This window comes from Rhamphochromis longiceps, linkage group LG13 (assembly GCF_057381845.1).
Source record: "Rhamphochromis longiceps isolate RC_006_pf linkage group LG13, R_longiceps_female_GT1.1, whole genome shotgun sequence".
NCBI classification, from domain to species: domain Eukaryota; kingdom Metazoa; phylum Chordata; class Actinopteri; order Cichliformes; family Cichlidae; genus Rhamphochromis; species Rhamphochromis longiceps.
In genome coordinates, this window is record NC_140569.1 from 21,080,941 (window position 1) to 21,100,524 (window position 19,584).

The following is a 19,584-nucleotide window of genomic DNA, read 5'->3' on the forward strand; positions in this document are numbered from 1 at the left end:
GAAAGAAAGAAAAATCAATTTGAATCATTTTTATTATTTATTTATTTATTGCTAATATTATTATATGCTATTATTATTACATTATATATAATTACATTCATGTATGTTATTATTATTATATTTTTATTCTTTATTTTTATTTAATTAGAAATAAAAATACAGTTCTGGAGAAAAAAACTCAACAGATCTCTCCCACAGGGTCTTGTTGTGGTCCTGGTATTCTGTTGGTTTTGTTGTGTCACTTTGACTTTTAGTTTCTTTATGTTTAGTGTTAGTTCTCATGTTTCAGTTTTACTTTGACGGTTTGTTTTTCTGGATTCCTGTTTGGTTTTTCCTTTTGGAAGAGCAAGGCTCACTTTTCATTATTTCATCTGCCTCCATTTACTACATTGGGGTCGTCCTCTCCCCACGACCCTAATACAGCTTTATAAACTGTTTTTTGCTTAGACTTCTTCTTGCAATAGGAAGAAAAAGTTCTTTCCTAACTACACTTATAGATACATGGTCAAAACGAGTTGGCATGACAACCGTGCCCTGCTCGGCCAGCTTCCAGATGTATTTCTTTCTGATTCTGATATTTTTCTTTGGTATGATTCAAAACCACATGAATAAACCACACTGTTGTACTGGGTAATATGTTTCTTCATTAACACACACACAGGCATCGGCAATGTCACAAACACCTGCTGCCATGAATTTCCACTAGAGCAACAAACGTCTTATTCTGTTGCACAAAAATAATTCCCAAGAAATGACCAATTCCTCACAACAATGCCCAGCTATGACAGTATTTCTAATCCTGTCAATTGTCATGATAAACAACATGGTGTAAAAGTGTTTTATTAAGAAACAGAACAATCTTACACTATTGTTTGTAGAAAACGTATATCTAACAACACAAGTATACAAAAAAAAAAAAACACATTTACAGTTTGTGCATTGCAAATAAAAAAAATGAACAGGATGGAAACCAAACATGGAGAACATGAATGCTGTTCAGACTGACGACAGCGAAGTTGTATGCAAACACATCCTTAATCCACACAATCACGCAGTCACACTTTTAGAGACCTTCATCTGGATTCCTTTTCAATCAACACTATGATGTTTCACAAGATCCATAAGCGATATTTATGACTAATGTAGAAATGAAAATGTAGTTTGTACAAAATGCTTTCACTGTAGTTGATCTTCACGAATCAACCGTTCAAAGTGGCTTATTTCCAGATCTCCAACTCTCAAATGTTAATGTTACACATTTGATTTAATATCAGTCATTTCATTACAATATTTTTGAGCAATGTCACTATTTCAGTCTACTTTCTTTGCTTTGTGTTGCGCATAAAAGTTTCCAAATCGAGTCAGAAAGGCGTTTCTGCGATGGTGCCAGTAGCCTAATTAGCAGCTGCTTAGTTAGTGTATTGTCTGTCTTGTCTTAATGTTGGTTTAAAATGGAGCACTGTAACAAAAAATAATTTCCCTCAGGGATCAATAAAGTATTCTGATTCTGATTCTGATGATTCTGATTTTTGGTGAGAGACTATTTAAAAGATAAAAAATTTGCAGTAATGTGTTAAATCCATTTGAGGACAGCGAGGCTGTCTGGACAGCTAAGTAAATAAACTACCAGAATTAACTCTCTTTGGCAGCTACCGTGACCTACATAAACATCTGCTTCGTGTTTATTTTCGTGATTATTGAAAAGCAGCTGGTATTTATCTTTATGCTACAGTTACTTAACTGACACACTTGAAAAAAAAAAATCAATGACTGACAAATTTGAAAAACTAACAAGTACAGGAAGTGCATGAAGACACTAAAAAAATCTGGCAACGCTAATATGTTTTATCTTGACGTCTGTGGTATTCAATTATACGTTTTGTCAGTGTAAACAAATAAATAATTATTTACAAAACTAGGAAAAAAAATGCCAACGAACAAAACAAGCAGAGCATAAATAATTTACAAAAGGAATTATAGTACAGACTTAGTATAAACATCTTTGGCACTTACTCGTCGTTCACTCAAGTTGTACATGAAAAGCACATTTAGGATGAAAAGAATAAGGAGAAGCTATAATGGAGTTAAGGCGGGTAAATGATTATGATTTGATTACAGTTTATGTTTGTCAAACACTGTATGATCAGTTCAGCAAAAAAAAAAGAAGAATAAAGGCAGAGAATAGCCGAGTCACTCACATCAAGCTGTAGGAAATCACAAACAGCATCTAAGAGGTTGTACAATGAATTTAAAGATGTAGAATAGGTACAATAGTTTTAATTAGATATTCGGTAGAGGCTTTTTTAAAAACAAATAAACAAAAAAAACACATGTTGATCAGTTTTTTTTCCTTTCTCAGCTTCGGCAAAACTGAAATGTGCCACTGTTTCTCCTCCAGTGGATGAATCAAGGCGAAAACATGGAAGTATGCGAAGTCTGATTTACATTGACATGGATTCAGCGATGACGTGATGTTTACTCGGAGAGATTCTTGTCTTTTGCCATCAGATGTTTTCTTTTTTTCTGTTTCTACTTGATTCAGTTATCTGTAGAAAGATGGAAAAATATCTTCCATTACTGCCACATTTACAATTAAAACTCAATGAGCCCCTGAGTCAAAGTGCCAGAGTGCAGCAACAAACATTAGCATTGTGTGCGTCAAAAAAGCGTGTCTCCAGTAAATGTGGCTGTGATTGTGAGAAGAAGAAAAAAAGCTGCAGACTCATTTTCCACAGTTTAGCGCTAAGTAGAAGATCTGAAGTCCTTGGATGAACACACAAGGATTTTCACAATGCTTCTGGGGCATTGTTCATGGGCAGGGTGGCAAGCAGAAATATAGCGTGACAGCAAACAACACAGCACAGAAACCCTCTCACCATTACCTTGTGAGCACGGTTGGCAACTCCGGCTTATCTGAGGTTTGAAACAAGATGTGGTTGGTTGAAAGAGTTCTACATTTTTAACTCTTCAGTTGCATTTATGTTATTCAAATGACCACACTGCTATAATAAACTATGTAATTTTTATGTAGGCGTTTGGTGTTTAACACCTAAGCCAATGTTATTAATACAAAATTTCTACAATTTAACATGATCTGTTAAATACGTTTTAGGGACAGAACACATTAAAGCTTAAAATCAGTGGCATCCTAGGACTGTCAAATAACACATTGTCATTGGCAATGGAGCACAAATTTCAAAATTTGTAAAAAACTTTTTTAGAAATTAAAATGATATTGTTTTTCATTAGGTAAATAACAAACTCATGTTTTTAGACCCAAATTGGACTTAAATCAGCCACCAAATAACAGTCATATTTGTAATCTTAATCAAAAAATGATAAAGTGCTTTACTATTTTTTTCTTTTTTGTAAAAAAAAAAAAGAAAAAAAAAGGAAATGTAAAACTTCACGAACAAAAAACAATAATTATATTTTGGCTTTAAAAATATAATTTCGATTAAAGAGCTTGTACGTACTGGTGGATTACCAATATATTGAAAAAGTGATTTGGGTAATAACCAGTATTGTTAATTTAGGGCAGCTGTGGCATAAACTTTAGATAGAGTTGTGAGCTAATAAATAAATCTAATAAACAGATTCAGTTAGCTTAGCTTATTTTGTTTAAAACAAACTTAAAATATTACAAATTTTCTCCATTTAATGTTTGCTTACTTTAGTTTATGTAATTATTTACAGTGAAATGGGGAAGGGCCCCACTTCTGGCACCCTTGCTTTCCACTCTTAATATCAATATAGCTGCTATTTTCACTCAACTAGCATTCTTGATGAACTGATTTCAGCTTTATGCAACACTTGAGTTGCTCACACATATCCATGGGTAATTTATAACAAAACAGAAACATTTGTGGTTATAATTTTAAGTAATTGTGCTTACCTCTGCACTCATACTTGAGGTCAGAGAAGAACACCAGCTCTTGTGAGAAGACAAACAAGCCTAATCTTCCTCCGGCAAAGGTCTTATCATAAATCGGTCCCGAGTCAGCCATAATCTGTTTGCCTTCATAGACCACTACCCTGGAAAACACAAGAAAAACTTCCATGTTTTAATGTCTTGAGACTAAAAAGCTGCATGTCATCAAGTGACTTAAAGGAGGCCTGTAATCAGAGACAGAAAAACATGGGCTTTCCTGTTGTGATCAGCTGTACTTCATACCTTATAAACCCGGTCTTTGGTCTGTGGATGAGATGCCACCTGTAAGCTGTGTAATCCTTCCAACCAATGTTTTTGGGGTCATGCCACAGGGTCCGCACCTTAAAATAGTTAACAACACTAAAATCAATACTGATACAGGCATTGTAACACACCACTTTGCATTTAGATCGCAGCCCACCTGTCCTGGAGTGTTGCCCGTGTGCCACAAAGCATTCCTGAGGTATTCTCCAGTGCCAGTGGTCGAGTTCACAACTTTGAGTGAAACCCCAGAGATGCCAAACGCCTTGGATGGTTTGTCCTCCCAATAGGTCTGTGTGATCTGCTTCCACATCACAACGTAAAAGCGCCCACTCGACTGGTAACCAAAAACAAAGCCTGCATAGTCGTCATCTCTGTCGGTGTTCACGTACATCGTTCCACTGAAATCCACAGCGCTGAACTCATCAAAACCTGTGATGAGGTGAGCAAGTGTTACACTCACAGAGCTCTGCACACTTAAATGGAGTTTCAAATATTTTAAAAAGCAAAGGGAAACATATGTGCACTGCTCACCTACTGCAATGCCTGGGTCAGAGTTAGCAGTCTGAACTAACTCCTTGCCCTGATGTCTGACCACCCAGTTGGGATCAATTTGTGTGGTTCCTTTAGGATCCAGATGCACCATCTGGAATTTCCTGAAGTCTGTCACACTGATGGCATTGTTCTCAGGACACACATCGAGGATATCTGGGATACTGTCATTGTCAAAGTCATCTTTGCATGCATCCCCTCTTCCATCACCTAATAAAGGAGAAGAATATAAAATTATATTAAAATCATTTTAAAATGTTTCACCTAATTTAAATCATATCTGAAACAAACTATTGAATAGGTTGGAAAAATATCTACGGCAGCTAATGCGAGGATCATAACACTCCCACTGCAGTGACTGTTGAGGAGGTCCTCCAACTAAATATTAAAAATGAATGGAAGTATAGCAGTTCTTCCCAGAAAACTGTCCCAAGTACCACTGCCAAGTCTGATGAAGCAAATCAGCCATCTTCTCATGCTGTGACAACTTCCACTGAAACTTCTTAGTATCTGAAGCCTGAAGTCTATTAGAGCCAGGCTGGGAACTCATGAGGGAAAGGATGCCAGTGGCTAATGAGGGCCACTGCATGGAAGTAGCTTGCCGTCTTCTGTCATCATCTTTGCTATTGAGCAAGAAGCTCAAACGATTCTATCAAATAAACACTATTTGACAAACGGCAAAGGGTGTGAAAGCATCAGGGGCTTTCTCCTCTGCAGTCTGTTTTCAGTTACAGACAGCTGCACAAACTCCAGGTAACCCTGCTTAAATTGGGCACTGTGGACTAATCACAGGCTAAGGCTAAATGGAATAAAAACTTCACAGCCTGATGGTGCCCTCCAAGGCAGCTCACTGAAGTCATGGAGAATGACATCATCCGTGCCAAGCCGGTCACTGACTCTTTCCACAACCACCAAATTTCACACCTGCTGCAGTGAAAGTAACCGCTAACTCTAAAAGCAGCTGGTAGAGGGCATAGGGAAGAAGAAATGTGAAATAAGTCTGAGCGCATAGAGATACTATTTAAGCAAGTAGTCTCAAAATTTTAACAGACTTTTGTTAATATAAATCTTAAGAATGCTACTAAAAGAAGTACACCATTGAATATTTATGCTATAAATCCATGCTAACAATAGTTGATATCACTCATGTTTCAACTTCTTGTATGGATGTGACACTGCTGCCTTTAAGACTAATACATGCACCATCCTCACCATCAGAGTCCTCCTGGTCTTCGTTGGGTGTTAGCCTGCAGTTGTCTCTGTCGTCAGGTATACCGTCGTTATCGTCATCGTAGTCGCATGCGTCTCCTTTGCCGTCCTTATCGTGGTCAGCCTGGTTTGAGTTGGCCACATAAGGACAGTTGTCTAGATTGTTCTGATGCCCGTCTTCGTCAATGTCCTGGCTGTTGTCGCACTGATCTCCAACCAGGTCATTGTCTAGGTCTGTCTGTTGGATGAATACAAGGATCAGAATGTTAATGCAACATCTATTGACTGTATTGGAAAAAGCCATAATTTACAGTGTGTATAGTTTACCTGGTCAGGATTGTGTAGCAAAGGGCAATTGTCACACTGGTCGCCGACACCATCCATATCAGTGTCCTTCTGGTCAGTGTTGTACACATAGGGGCAGTTATCATTCTCATTAAGAATTCCTGAGAAAAAAAAAACAAATTTAAAGTTGCTATAGTTAATTATAGTAGACTGAATACAACATGTCGTCTACATTTTTAGCTATTTTACCATCTCCATCGATGTCCACTGCACAGGCATCCCCTTCTCCATTGTGGTCGGTGTCAATTTGAGCAGGGTTGTGTTCATAGGGGCAGTTGTCACAGCGGTCACCAACTTCGTCCTTGTCAAAGTCAAACTGGCGAGGATTGTAAAGCAGGGGACAGTTGTCCTGTCGAAGAAAGCACATGCTAGCTAAGTAATGTTTTGACAGTCATGAGCCGAATCATAATGAGTGCACTGATGAGAACGTATTTGGATTTGCATAAAGTTCGTTTCTGATTTGGTCAGTAACATTAGTTCTCATCTCACTGCATCTCTGCTGGGTTGAGATGTCATAACATATGAATCACATCATTTTCACTTATTCATCAAGCCAGTAAGTAACCCTTTTTGGCTTATAGAAAATATTTCATCATGAGATAATGCTGACCACTCAAAAGGTTGCAGTGACAAACCCTTATGTTAGCAAAGTGGCTGAACTTTCAGGTGCTCCTTACTTCCACAGCAGATGGTTCTACATACTTTGGCACAGTTTTTTTTTTTTACACCAAATGTCCTTCATGACACAAACCCCACACTTATCCAGCCTTGTGACCAGCAAAAGGAGCAGACAAGCTGCTCAAACTGGGTGTGTGTCTCCTCCTGGTCTCAAAGCCAGTTAACTATGCTACTAGCAAACTATGCTAGCAAAAGTCCCCTTGCTATAGGATTTGGTGGTTTGTAGCTTTTCTTTATGTTTTCAAATTTATCCGTAGAATATGTTTCCTATAATGTTTATGGATTTCTACAAAGGCTGTATATGTTGTTTGCGCAATGGAAATGGCGTAACACATTAATTAACTAGCAAACTGCACATTTATTAGGTAGAACTTGGCCATATTTTTATTTTCAGACTTTAATGAGACGTGTTGCCTTATGTCAAGGCCAACCAGACACTCACTATAAATCTGATTCATATTAAGTCTCATTTTTATTTGGAGAGGAAACAAAAAAGTGGTTTGACAATACTCTAATTAGTATTTGAGTTCAACTCAATATTGTATGTAACCTAGAGTTATTTAGTATTGCCCAAGGTTATTGGGTATTCTGACTGTTGCACTAATAGTATTTCAAAGTTTATTATTTTTAAATATTTAATTTTTTTATGTTTAGAATAGACGACTGTCTTTATATTGTTCTAGCCTCTAAAAGTATGCCTTAAAGATTTGCTTTGAAGAAATTTGTTACTTTAAAAATAGTGATATAAAACCTCTAGACTTTTCCTTTTTAATGCACTGATGAAAAAAATAACATTATAGGCTCTTCACTTATGTCCAGTTTAATTAGTCCAATAATTTCACTAAGGTTTACTTTGCTATTAAGCATCAAATCTCCAGTCTGTCCTGTAAGTTATATGCTTATTACTGAATTGTGTTCATCCTTATGTTTGAACATGATGTCCGTTGTGGGCTGCAGTTGGCACAAAAGTTCAATAACAGGATATCACTCGAGTGGTACGACATTCCCCCCAATCATGCTCTCCGTGGGTGGATGGATGGATTGGGTTTACCATGTCGAAAAAAATTTGTTTGTTTTAGACAAATCATATCCAATTATTGATTTTTTAAAGTCTCTCCACTTTTTTAGGATGCTGCTCACCAGTTTGTAAAAATGAAAAGATCTCATACCCTTTCATCCAGAATTCCATCATTATCATCATCCTTGTCACAAGCATCTCCTTGACCGTCTCTGTCAAAGTCTTCTTGTCCAGAGTTGGGGAGGCTAGGGCAGTTATCCTGAAATAGTGGCAGTAAACGGTTGACTTTTGCAGTTCAGTTTGGCATCACTGGATTGAATGTGGCAATATTCAGTGAAATACCTTCTTGCAATGGTAAGTGGCATTAGCACCACACACAAGGTTCTGATTGGGCCAGCCATCCAAATCAGAGTCTTCACCACAAATGAAGCCATCTCCAGCGTAACCCGTCCTACACTCACACTTGTACATTGGATCACTGAAGTGGCTGATGTAGATGCATTCGGCATATTTGTGACAGTTGTGCGTCCTGTCCTTACATGGGTTCTCAGGCTCACATACCTAGATTAAGAAAAACAGAGAAGTTAGATGGAATTTCTTACAAGACACAGTTTTCTTACATATTTTCCATTTTGCTGTTTTTTAAATGTGAAGAGTATTTATTTTACCACTATTCCTGGCAGCTTGTTTTGGGGACTAGCCCTCCAAACAGGGACACCTCAAACTGAGGTGACTGGTTAAAGAAAAACATTTTTCAAAAAAGTGTGGAGCACTTGTGATTTTATGACATGGGTACAGCATATATTCCAAAACAACCTACTGTTCTCCATTTTTTCTTCACAAACTATTCACAGCTGCCACTTATTACCAGATGATGAACCTAAAGTTTGAATGCCACTGCATGAGCTCATAGAGCCAAAAGAGACAGGGAGGCCTTTGATCAGAACTGTGAAATGGAGCCTCTTAATGCCAGCAATGAGACAATTCCCCTTTTCCCAAATCAATTACTGTCAATTGGGGCATCAAATCAAAGACAGGCAGCTACAGAGGCCAAGAAGTGACAAACTGCCCCATGAGGGATGTTATGCAAGTAGTGGTCAAAGTGACACGTTTTTCAGTTTTCCAGGGACTCATTGATCAGAAAAGAGATGAAAACCGTTGTGTTCCAATAAAGTAGTTAATGTGGCATATTTGACAAGTCATATTAAAACTTTTAGTAGTTTTGACAGGGTTGGAAAGAGAGAGATGTGGGCCACAGAGACAAAAGAAAAACATAGCTTTATGACAGTGAACTGATACAGTACAAGGAAGGAAAAATAACCATTCATATCCACCTCTCATTTTAAAAGTTTAAAGCTACTCACGCTGTCATTTGACTTACAAATAGTGGGTCAAGGTCAACCCCATTCATTCATTCCTATATACACAAACTCTCTCTAAAAATAAGGCTTTTAAATCCCCTGAAGTGCTGCTCCAGTCATTTATAAATGTGACATCCAGAAATCCACACATATGCTTATCCAAATCTCCCTGGAGCTAAATCCACATTATATGCTTTATTGTTGTTTGAGTGGTTTCATACCAGTGGTCTATTAAGAGCACTGAAAAAAAAAAGCTAACATCAACTCACTTGTTTGTTCTTCTTGGCAGCCTCCACACCCATACCAAAAGGCTGGGTGCCCTTGTAGCGCTTTGGACAGGGCAAGCAATGGAAACCTGGATCAGTGTTGACACAACGCTGCATTCCATTCACTTTGTAGCAAACATCAGACACCATGTCACACTAGAGGAGAGAAAAAAAATCATCAGCAAAATACAAGCAGGTCTTTTTATGAATAAAGTACAGCTAGCTTATGAAAAATAGTAACTTTTACCTCATTAATGTCTTCACAGTAGGTACCATTTCCACGAAATCCAGCAGGGCACGGGCCACACTCCCACGAGCCATCGGCAGAGCTGCTGCAGTCCACTCCCGCAAAACATGGGTTGGACAGACAGCCATCTGCAAGAGGTTTAGATGATGAGAATGGATACATACAAGGGAAAACTTTTAATTTTTACTTTTAATTTGTAATGCTTATCTTAAGTTAATGCTTAATCACCTTTCCAAAATCTACAGTAGCAACACAGACAGTATAAAAATTGGAAGTAGCAACCGTGACATCATCCATTGGTTTCTGAAGGCATGGGCGTGTCTAACTAAGCCATTAACTAATCATCTATGGTTAATCATCATATTTGAACTATAATAATATCACGATTTACAAAATAAGAGTCAATTTTTTTTAATATGACCCAAAGTGAGACCATAAACTCACCAGGAAAGTTTTCACTGAGGTCAATCTTCCCATATACGTCTATTGGATCAGAAGTTTCTTTTGCAACCACAGCTACTGCCATCTGGTGGCTTTCAGGTAGAATGGAGGTTCAAAGCGCTTCCACATTGGCTTCATTTTTCTGAACTGGAAACTATATTCTGGTTTTATGCAGGTTTTGAAACCAACTCACAAAAACTTTCCTTTTATATTAAAATAAGGGAAAGGTTTTTGAGGTTTTTTTGCCAGATTTTTCACTTTAATGCAGCCGAGGTAATCAGCGTGGTGCTGGTTATTGTTAACACAGAATTATTACTAGTAAGGTAATCTTTTTTTCCCCCAGTGTAGCTGGCAGAACCCAGATTTCCTCTTCCATCTGCCAGTCATTGTTTACAGGTGAAGTCACATCGTTAAACAAGCTCAGAAAAAAAATCTATCTAATTATAAAGACACATATGGCAGCACAAGAAAATGGCTGTGCAAAACAGATGTTTGGATGTTTTTTCCATCATAAAGACTAAAACAATCAAGCTGATCATTACAGTCAACAGCTGACAGCAACTTGCACAGTACACATTAGTACACATTCCAAGTACCTCAGCTGACTGTTTGCATTACAGGAGAAATCCTAAAATCACTACAAATGCCAGAACATATGTCAGTGCAATCCCTCTGCTACATAAAAATGTTTCAGCGTGGGCCAGTGGATCTGTGAACCCAGTCACCTAAGTAGCTAAAACCATAATGCAGAGTGACTAATGCTCACCAATAGGGCAGTCATTCTTGTTACAGCTGTCTCTGTCGACCGCTTCTCCAAAACATTTCTTGCCGCCGTATTGAGGTTCAGGGCTGTTGCACTCACGGGAACGACTTTTGTGCCCCCCTCCGCAGGTCGCTGAACAGGTTGCCCATGGAGACCACGGTCCCCAGCCACCATCAACTAAAAAAACAGGGGAGACAGATGCATAGCAGCAAGTCACTTTGACATAAAGTGTTTTATTCATGCCACATTTTTATTCTGTTGTTTCTAAACAAGAAATAAAAAGTTCAGAAGCCTGGAACTTAATACTGCATGAGCGAACATACTGAACCAATCTGGACCAACGTTTGCACCAAGACTGACATGATGACAGTCTGAAACACATGGGGAATGTTGCCTTAGGGGAACCACAAGGCACGAGGGAAGTCCGGCTGCTGGGCACATATGCTAGCCACTGTAACGGAGATGCTGCTTTTGAGTGTTTCCCTTCACAAGATGAAATACTCACTGGGACATGGCTTGGCAGTGCAGCCCTGGGTCTCTCTTCCACTGCCCTCACAGTCTCTGCCTCCCAGCTGTGGCACAGGAGCATTGCAGTGTCGTATTCTCGTGATCTGCCCCTCGCCACAGGTCACCGAGCACGACGACCACGGGGACCACAAACTCCACCCTCCGTCCTGGCGAACTGGGCATCAACAATCAGACATGTCACGCAGCAGTCAAACACATATGTGTTGCGTTATCCTCCAGATTTCCATTATAGTACTTACAGACATGTATAATTTGCCAGAGTTAGGAAAAAAGGAGAGAAAAGAGCACCATATTTTCTACAAGTAAACATTATGCGATGCTGGCGATGATGGCTCACTTTCAAAGATGTTCTAAGACGCTTGAGCCAGTATTTTTGTCATTGTGGGTAAACTATCTTCCAGTGGTTAGGCTGATTCAGTCACTCACACAGATGGAGTGTACTGCTAGCTTCAAGCAATGACACATGCTGATTCTATAACTTCTCAAAAAAAACAAACCACAACACAAAAAAACCCGTTCAGCAGTTTTTGTTTCCAGCACAAATCTACCAAAATCACCACACCTCACTTAATAGGACATTAATTATCAGATTCATTAATATTTTATAATATTGCATGGAAAGCTGCGGTGAGTCACTGCACTGTGGAACACCCTTTTAGCCAGTGATTTATTTGGAGTTAACTGTGACTGGGCACACCCTGCAGCCCAACCGTGAGATCCAGCTCTTCACTTAGATTCATCCACTCAAAGACGGATCCAGATTTATGAAGGAGAAAACTTTTGCAATTCTGAGGCTCTCATCTCATATTTAACTCACTGCTCGGTTTTTCCACAGTTTCATCATCTCCCCCCCCCCCACTCCTCTCACTTATCATAACGCTATTTGTTTTAGATTACTGCCAGTGGTGCATACTGTGGTTGAGATAATATCGGTGCAACAGTTACTACTGGATGCCACAGTTCAAATAAAAACTGAGTGAGTCAAGACAAAGCGTTGAAAAAAGAAGAAAGAACAAATCCTCACCACGGCTGTCGCATTTGCCCAGACTGCACTTGCGGGTCTGGATAGAAGGTCCCGTGCAAGGATTGCTGGTTGCGTCGCAAGAACGGCCCCTCTGTTGAGTTCCTATCCCACAGGTCACTGTGCACTCTGTCCACTCTGACCACGGGGACCATCCATCGTCACTGTCCATAGCTGGAACATGTAAATGCAACATTTTTATGCTCCATCTTTTTGCACAGAACAGTAGAAAAGACTGTGAAAAGTTCATAACTGTAGCTTTTATTCTTTATATCAACTCGTTTATCACATGACATCATCTGAAGAACCCACACTAGACATTTTGAGTGTCTGCTAATAAATATGTGGTTCGCCTCCAAAGACATACTGGCTGCAATAGTCCTGTAGTATTAAACTTTAATATGCATGAAATGCTGTGTTTATAGCACATTGCACCATTAATTTAGAATAGCGTGTATAAAATTGTGTGTTTATGTTGTGAAAGGTCCTGCCTACTTACGCAAACAGGCGGGGCAACACTCGCCATCGATAAAGGACGGGCTGGCACAGGCCACCGGAGGACAGGTGATTTGGTGGCACACGATCTTGGATTCCTGCCACAATTGAACATTAATGATATGTCAGGCTCTTAAACATCCGCAGTAAATCTGCATATAATTCCAGATGACTTGGCACTACCTGACAGGTGCATTTGGTGCAGCTGTCTACAACCCAGTCTTCCTTATCGTCAAACAGGCGGCCATCCTGCCAGCACATGTTTTTCTCTGAGGAGTTCTTCATCCTCCCAAGGGCCTCTTTCATCACTGAGTTTTCTTCTGTCTGAACATACAACAAGTGAGAAAAGAACAGTCAGAAATCTTTAAGGCACACTCAAGATCAAAGGTGCAAAGCCACTGACTGGGGGAAAGATAGTCCTGCTGATGAGCTGATTCATTGAAAATAGCGTGTTTGAGGTTAGTTTCACCAGGTGGGAAGAAGAAACGCGTGTGTTGCTTTTGCAAATGTTATTCTAATAAAAAAAGATGACATTTGTTTAAAATCAAGCTTGATCAGAACCATTTCTTTTTGAGATAAAACAACACTGCGCTAATAAAAACAAAATCAGCACCAAATGTAGCAACCTTGTAACTTTTCTTGGAATCCTTTGTACCAAGCTATTTCCCCGTCCAGCTCAGCTCATGCTTAGATGCTTTACTTTACTTCAACTAGTCATTGAAAAAAAATCTGATAACTTAAATGGATGAGAAACAACAGAAAAAGACTAAAAAGTTACACCCACTTAAAGAATCTACTCAATTTTTCCCTTGTTGCTGCAGATTATAAAACTCTGAACTTCTTTACATGCTCACTACTTCTTTGAAAACAGCTTACTGAAAAGTGCTGCTTAGTTACGCACATTACCTCCTATCCAATTGGAGACCAGGCTGAGCTCCTCAACACTTGGGAACTATCAGTGGATAAAGTACTGCCAAAGATTTTCGGGGGGATATGAGTGCGTATGTGTGTGTTCATCCTCCTCTTGGAAAAGGGGAGTAAGCAGTGTGTAGCACTAGAATCTAAGACACCACTCGGTCTGGAAGAGCCTCGGGGACCCTTCTCATACCAGCCGTTTCTTTTTTCCCCCTCAAGGTTCATGCCCAGACTCTCTTATTGCTGGGAGGCTCCCAGAGGAAACACATGAGCTGTTTAAACAAAGCCAGACATTAGACCGGACCCCATCACTGCCAGGGGAACACTTCCTATATCCACATGTAACATGTCATAAAATCTGTCTGACTCACGCTGCCTCAGATAGGAGGAGTCATATGGGTTCAGCTGTCACAGGCGACTCTATAAACACTCCTGTGGCTACTCACTGTTTACTTTAAAACCAATGTGGGTTACCTAGTAACCTAATTCAGGCCTCTTTACCTTCAGGCTAACACGCGGAGGGCTGAGTCATCTGTTTTCCTAAAATGTTGTTTTTTTTAAAGAGTTAAATATTTCTTCCATCACACCAGAGCCACCAATTTTACATTTACTGGCCTGTAAAGTTCAACAAAACAGACAGTAACCCTCTCTAAGACAAATGAAAGTGTTGGCTAGGGTTGATTTATGTGATTTAACTCACCACTTTTTGCAATCCGTCAATAAGGTTGCTGACGACAATGCGCAGGCCTTTGAGCTCCTGGAACATGGTGCTGAGCTCCTCACAGGAGCGTTCACACATTTCTGCGCCCACATCATCCGTCTTCTGACCTATAACGTTTGTAGTGATGGAAGGACTCACGTCCACAATTTCCCCGCTCTCACTCACAATATTGGCATCATCTGGAAGAGCAAATAGCAGATACCAGGGCAAATGGAGGAAAAATAACGCAGGCTGTTGATGGAAAACATGTTTGAGAGATATCACGGTTGAAACGCAAGGACTCAAACGATTTCCTGTTTTTCTGTAGCTGGCCAAAAGATCACAACAATGGCGTAATTGAAATGTTTATTATGTTCCTAAAACCAGATGTCCAGTCAGTGTCGTTCAATTTGGAAAACAAAAAAAATAAAGTGTGTCTGTTTGAAATGGTGATGGTAAATCTGTCAGCCCGAGATGACGGCAGAGCTGGCTGTGGGAGAACAGGACAGGATGGCACTGCAGAGCAGAAATCTCTGGAGTTCCCCGTGTGATGCAAAAACCATATTGTGGACCATAAACCTCGCTAACCTTTCAAATATGTAACCACTTGTGATATGTACTTAAGAGGCTGGGGGTGGCCACACAGATTTATACTTGTTATACTCTTGTCTTGATATCAGCACAAAAGAATTATGTGAAGAAGTATGTGGGCTGCAGCATTTATCAGTCATTATTAAGGCTGAGGACTATGTAATAAAACCAAGTGTATGTTGAGATATTGAGAAAGGGACCTAACTTTAAACTGCAGTGCTATTAGAAGAACATAATGAGGCCAAATGTGAAGTTCTTTTGCAGTCTACATCTGACTGCTGTGATCTCGGTAGTCAGAAAACCCTACTGAACTTTAATCACATCACAGCTAGCTATACGAATATTCGATGCCCAAAACAAACACACGAGAGACAAATGGAAGCTCCGCAGAACGCCTGTCCTTCAGCCAAGGCGCGTATCTGCAACTGGTTTGGATCACGCTATGTAAATTGGCGAAGATTAATAGCAGAGCGGGGACTCTAAATCAAGAAGTCATCCAAATTACCCGGTGGTGTCCTACTGTAGCCAACGCAATGTTTTCTTTCCTCTTCAGTCTGCTGGATTCATTCAAATCTCAGGAGGGCTTCACACTGTGTGCGCGTGAGAATGCGTGAAAGCTCGTCTGTGAAAGCAGTTACACATTCTTCTCTCCCCGATGGACGCTCTCGATTTTGTCAGAGTAGAAAGAGGAAATCGGTTTAAAAAAAAAAAAAAAACGAAGAGCAAAAACTGGGGCAATTTTAATACTGTCCAAGTTATAGGGTTGCCTGGATTTATGGGTGACTTTCGGCATGAATTTTCCTAATGGTGCCGAACCCTCTCTGGTACCAGCCAACCAGCGGAAAACTTCCAGGCGCTGGTGACATTTGTTAAACAAATAAACTCATTCAGCTGGAATTCAACAGTGCATGTGGTGACAGAAAAGCATCAACTGCATACCGCATGGTGATTTTCTCTGTCACAGCAAAACCAAAAGGCTCAGTTTCCAGATCTAGTGGTTCTTCGGGATCTCTATCTTTTGAGCTGAAGCCAGTCTTTTGTGTGAGCCCCGCTGAGGATTGCGAGGTCCTTCAGCTGAGAAAAGCAACCCAATCAGCCAATTCGTGACTTCATCCTGTATGTTTGTGTGTACGTCTGTGTGTGTGCAGCTGGAGGTGGAAGCTCCCCACTTTGCAGTATAACATTCACTTTGTCTTTTCTGTTTTCTTTCCCAGGGTATTATCCCAAATCCACTGCCAATGGAAACAAATGTAAGCATCTGTATCTCCTTTTGTTCACCCTGCACGCTGCTCAACCTCAAGCCACTGCAGTGAAAAGCCTGTTGCTGTAAACATGAAGTAATACTGGGATATCTTGCCACATTTGTAAGCTTTTTGATCCATTAAAAAGGAGATGAATTCATGCAAATGGAGTTGACAGAGAATGCTAAACTGTTTGCCGTGGTCGAAGCTTAACAAAATACAGATACTGGGTGTAGGAGAGTTGCATGTGAAAGAGCTTTTAGATGACATCTGCTAGGTATCAGGCATCAAACACTTTGCAAATATAATTATTTTGACTCATCTGTTGGGTTATGAAAAAAAAAAATCACACAAAAGAGAAAGGGTTTGTCATTCATCCTGGATAGCAGGGCCTTTATAGATCTTAAAAACTAAAACAGACACATTCTTACCTTGCTTGGTAATCTCACAGTCTCTACTCAGCAGGATGTCTTCTATTGAGGTGTCAAAGATGAAGCGCACACTCTGGAGAAGGCCCTGTTTGGTGAGAAAATATGTGTCTCAATCACTTTGACATATTTCAGGCAGGACATTTTCTATACCTAGTGCAAGCATGAGATGGGAATTGGAGCAAACATTTCATGGAAACTCGCTTTTTACCTAATAACATACGTTCCCCCTCATTTCTACACACAAGGGGTAAATTTTAAGTCTAAATTTAGAGTCCTTTCCACACAGAGAAACCAGGGCAACACAGGGAATATGTCAGTCTGCATTTTTGGAAACAGTTGTTTAAACTTTTATTGCAGGGTTAGTGAAGACCACAATTTTGTTTCTTGGACACTGCGAGGGTTGACAAATGCTGGACAAGTAAGGAGTTCCTAGATCCTGGGAAATCGTTCGAATCCACATCCGCTGTCTTACCCTAAAGTGGTTCTCTCGAATGGATCCCTTTGCCACATACATGCGGCTCCCCTCGGCCTTCAGGTGCTCGTAAAATGGCTCATCCAGGATGAAGCTGTCTATGAGGCTGCAGCCGACAAACAGGTTGGCGTTCTCCCCATGAACGTGAAGGGTGATGTTCTTCCACTGCGAGTCGGACAGGTCCACGTCCTCGAATGAAACCACGTTCTGCGAGCCGTCTGCCCAGTAGACCAGGTCCAGAGTGTTGGCGCGTCCGTTGGACACGATCTCAAACTGGCGCCGGCCATCGGGACCCTCCAAACCAATCAGGGTGCCTCGTGAGGAACGGTCCTGGCGTATGCTGGCCACAAACACAAAGCCCTCATTGTTTTGGATCTGATGCAGCATTTGCTTCAGTATGGGTGGGCTAACTGGGGGCAGGTGGTCGAAGCGGATGAAGCGGTAGGCAGGGGCATCTAAGTTCTGGCCCCTGAACTGTTTGGCCCCCAGTGTCCTGCGTGTGATGTCGCTGATTTCAAACAAGTCGAATGATGTCTCATCCTCCTGCTCGCCATCTATACATCAGACAAGAGGAAATGTAACTGGAAAGCTAGAAGAAGAGTTCATGAACTTAAAAGCAGAATGGGAGCAACTGGCAGAGTTTTCGCTAAAACAAAAAACAAAACACTGGAATTTGTGACTCAAATGGAATAATAATAATTATTAGACAGCAATACCACAATCAATCCATTTACAACTCACCTTCAGTTAAAGCTTGAAGGTAATTAAATGACAACAGCAACAAGAAGAGACTTCTCCTGAGTATCATATCTGCTTCAAAAACAAAGACATAGTTTTTGTTAGATTTGTGCCTCTTTTGTCTTTTTTCCCCATCCTTGGTCTCAAATGCTGCACTCAAGTCTCTCAGTCACAGAATGACTGGAAAAAAAGAAGAGAAAAAGCCACATGCAAATACAGGAATAAAATGATAATAACAATAACTCCGGCCAACGAGTTGTTACACAGTTTACAGCTTATTAAACTTTGCAACATTGCACATCAAATTTTATACCCTGTTATGCAGGAAAGAGTCTTTCAGCAGTCCAGCAAGTTTTTCACATTTATTTATCTGTTTGCACTCTGCAGGTAATGAATCACTTACAGCAGCCCTGGTAAATTTGCCCTGTACTGATTTCTCCTCACATAACATTTCAACGATAAGCAGTGTATGCATTCCTAACCTACTTACTTACCTGACGAATTCAGTATCTTAAAAAAAGAAATCCGTCAGAGATCCAGCGACAAGAGTAAAAACAAAAAGAGCCGAGGGTAAAAATGAATGAGCAGTGGTATCTCCTGTAAATGCCCGTAAAGAAAAAAAAGAAAAAAAAGAAAACAAAAGTGTACAGTCCACTTTGGTTCACTACATCCACAGTCTGGAGGACCTGAGGCACAACAGTGACCGAGGCGCCCTCCTCCCTCCTCTTATATAGGGGCTCGCACAAAGTCTGTCAATCAAGTGTTTCGGGTCTGAGCAAGTTTGAGGTCGGCTGTTTAAGAGACACAATTACATAATTATCTTCCGATTGCGTAATTTTCTTAGCCGCGATCACACGCGGAGGCTGCTAGGGGGATTCGTGACCCCTCCCCTCCCGTTTTTCGCCGAGATGCCCGCGAGCCCCTCCCTCCCTAACAAACCCACCTTCCCACTGTGTCCGGTGCGGGCTTTCTCAGGGTAACACACGCAGGGATGTGGGCTGTTTTCCTCTAGAGGGACGAGACACCAAAGCTTCATTAAATGGCTGCACTAACAGCAGGTGGACTTGATAAGTGTATTAATGTGCAGTTAAGGAGAGCAGAATTGGAATTCAGTCGTGAGGTGGAAAGCCGTTGCGCACTTTCCTCAATAATACTGATCTGTGGTAGATTTTAAAACACCTTTTCATCCACACTCATAAACTTAAAGGTATGCCTCATTTCTGCCTTTCAAGTGTGAAAACCTCAACGCTTGCCAAATGTCAATAATTCAAATTGAGAATCCCAGCTATGTCTGCAATGTGAGACAAAAAGAAAATGAAAATGACCCTTTAATACAACAGATTCCCTGGAAGCTTCAATTTTAGCTGGCGAGCAATGGCT

The 19,584-nt window shown here is 40.3% G+C and overlaps 1 protein-coding gene across 2 annotated transcripts; it reads right to left on the minus strand.

Moving 5' to 3' along the window:
• Positions 1-644: 644 nt before the first annotated feature.
• On the minus strand, positions 645-19,097 carry thbs2a (thrombospondin 2a). Of its 2 annotated transcripts, none has more exons than XM_085428398.1 (22): positions 18,699-19,097; positions 18,208-18,276; positions 17,467-18,020; positions 16,995-17,079; positions 14,732-14,931; positions 13,300-13,440; positions 13,121-13,214; positions 12,625-12,795; positions 11,578-11,754; positions 11,076-11,249; positions 9,869-9,996; positions 9,625-9,777; positions 8,337-8,555; positions 8,146-8,253; positions 6,488-6,647; positions 6,281-6,399; positions 5,957-6,191; positions 4,727-4,954; positions 4,353-4,624; positions 4,175-4,272; positions 3,896-4,035; positions 645-2,546 (listed from the first exon to the last, which is right to left on the minus strand). In XM_085428398.1, exons 2-22 carry the CDS (start codon positions 18,272-18,274, stop codon positions 2,539-2,541), a joined length of 3,531 nt encoding a protein of 1,176 aa, XP_085284524.1. In that variant the 5' UTR covers positions 18,275-18,276; positions 18,699-19,097; the 3' UTR covers positions 645-2,538. The 2 variants fall into 2 exon arrangements, with proteins under 2 accessions (XP_085284524.1, XP_085284525.1); XM_085428399.1 differs by having other exon boundaries at positions 18,208-18,279.
• Positions 19,098-19,584: the final 487 nt, after the last annotated feature.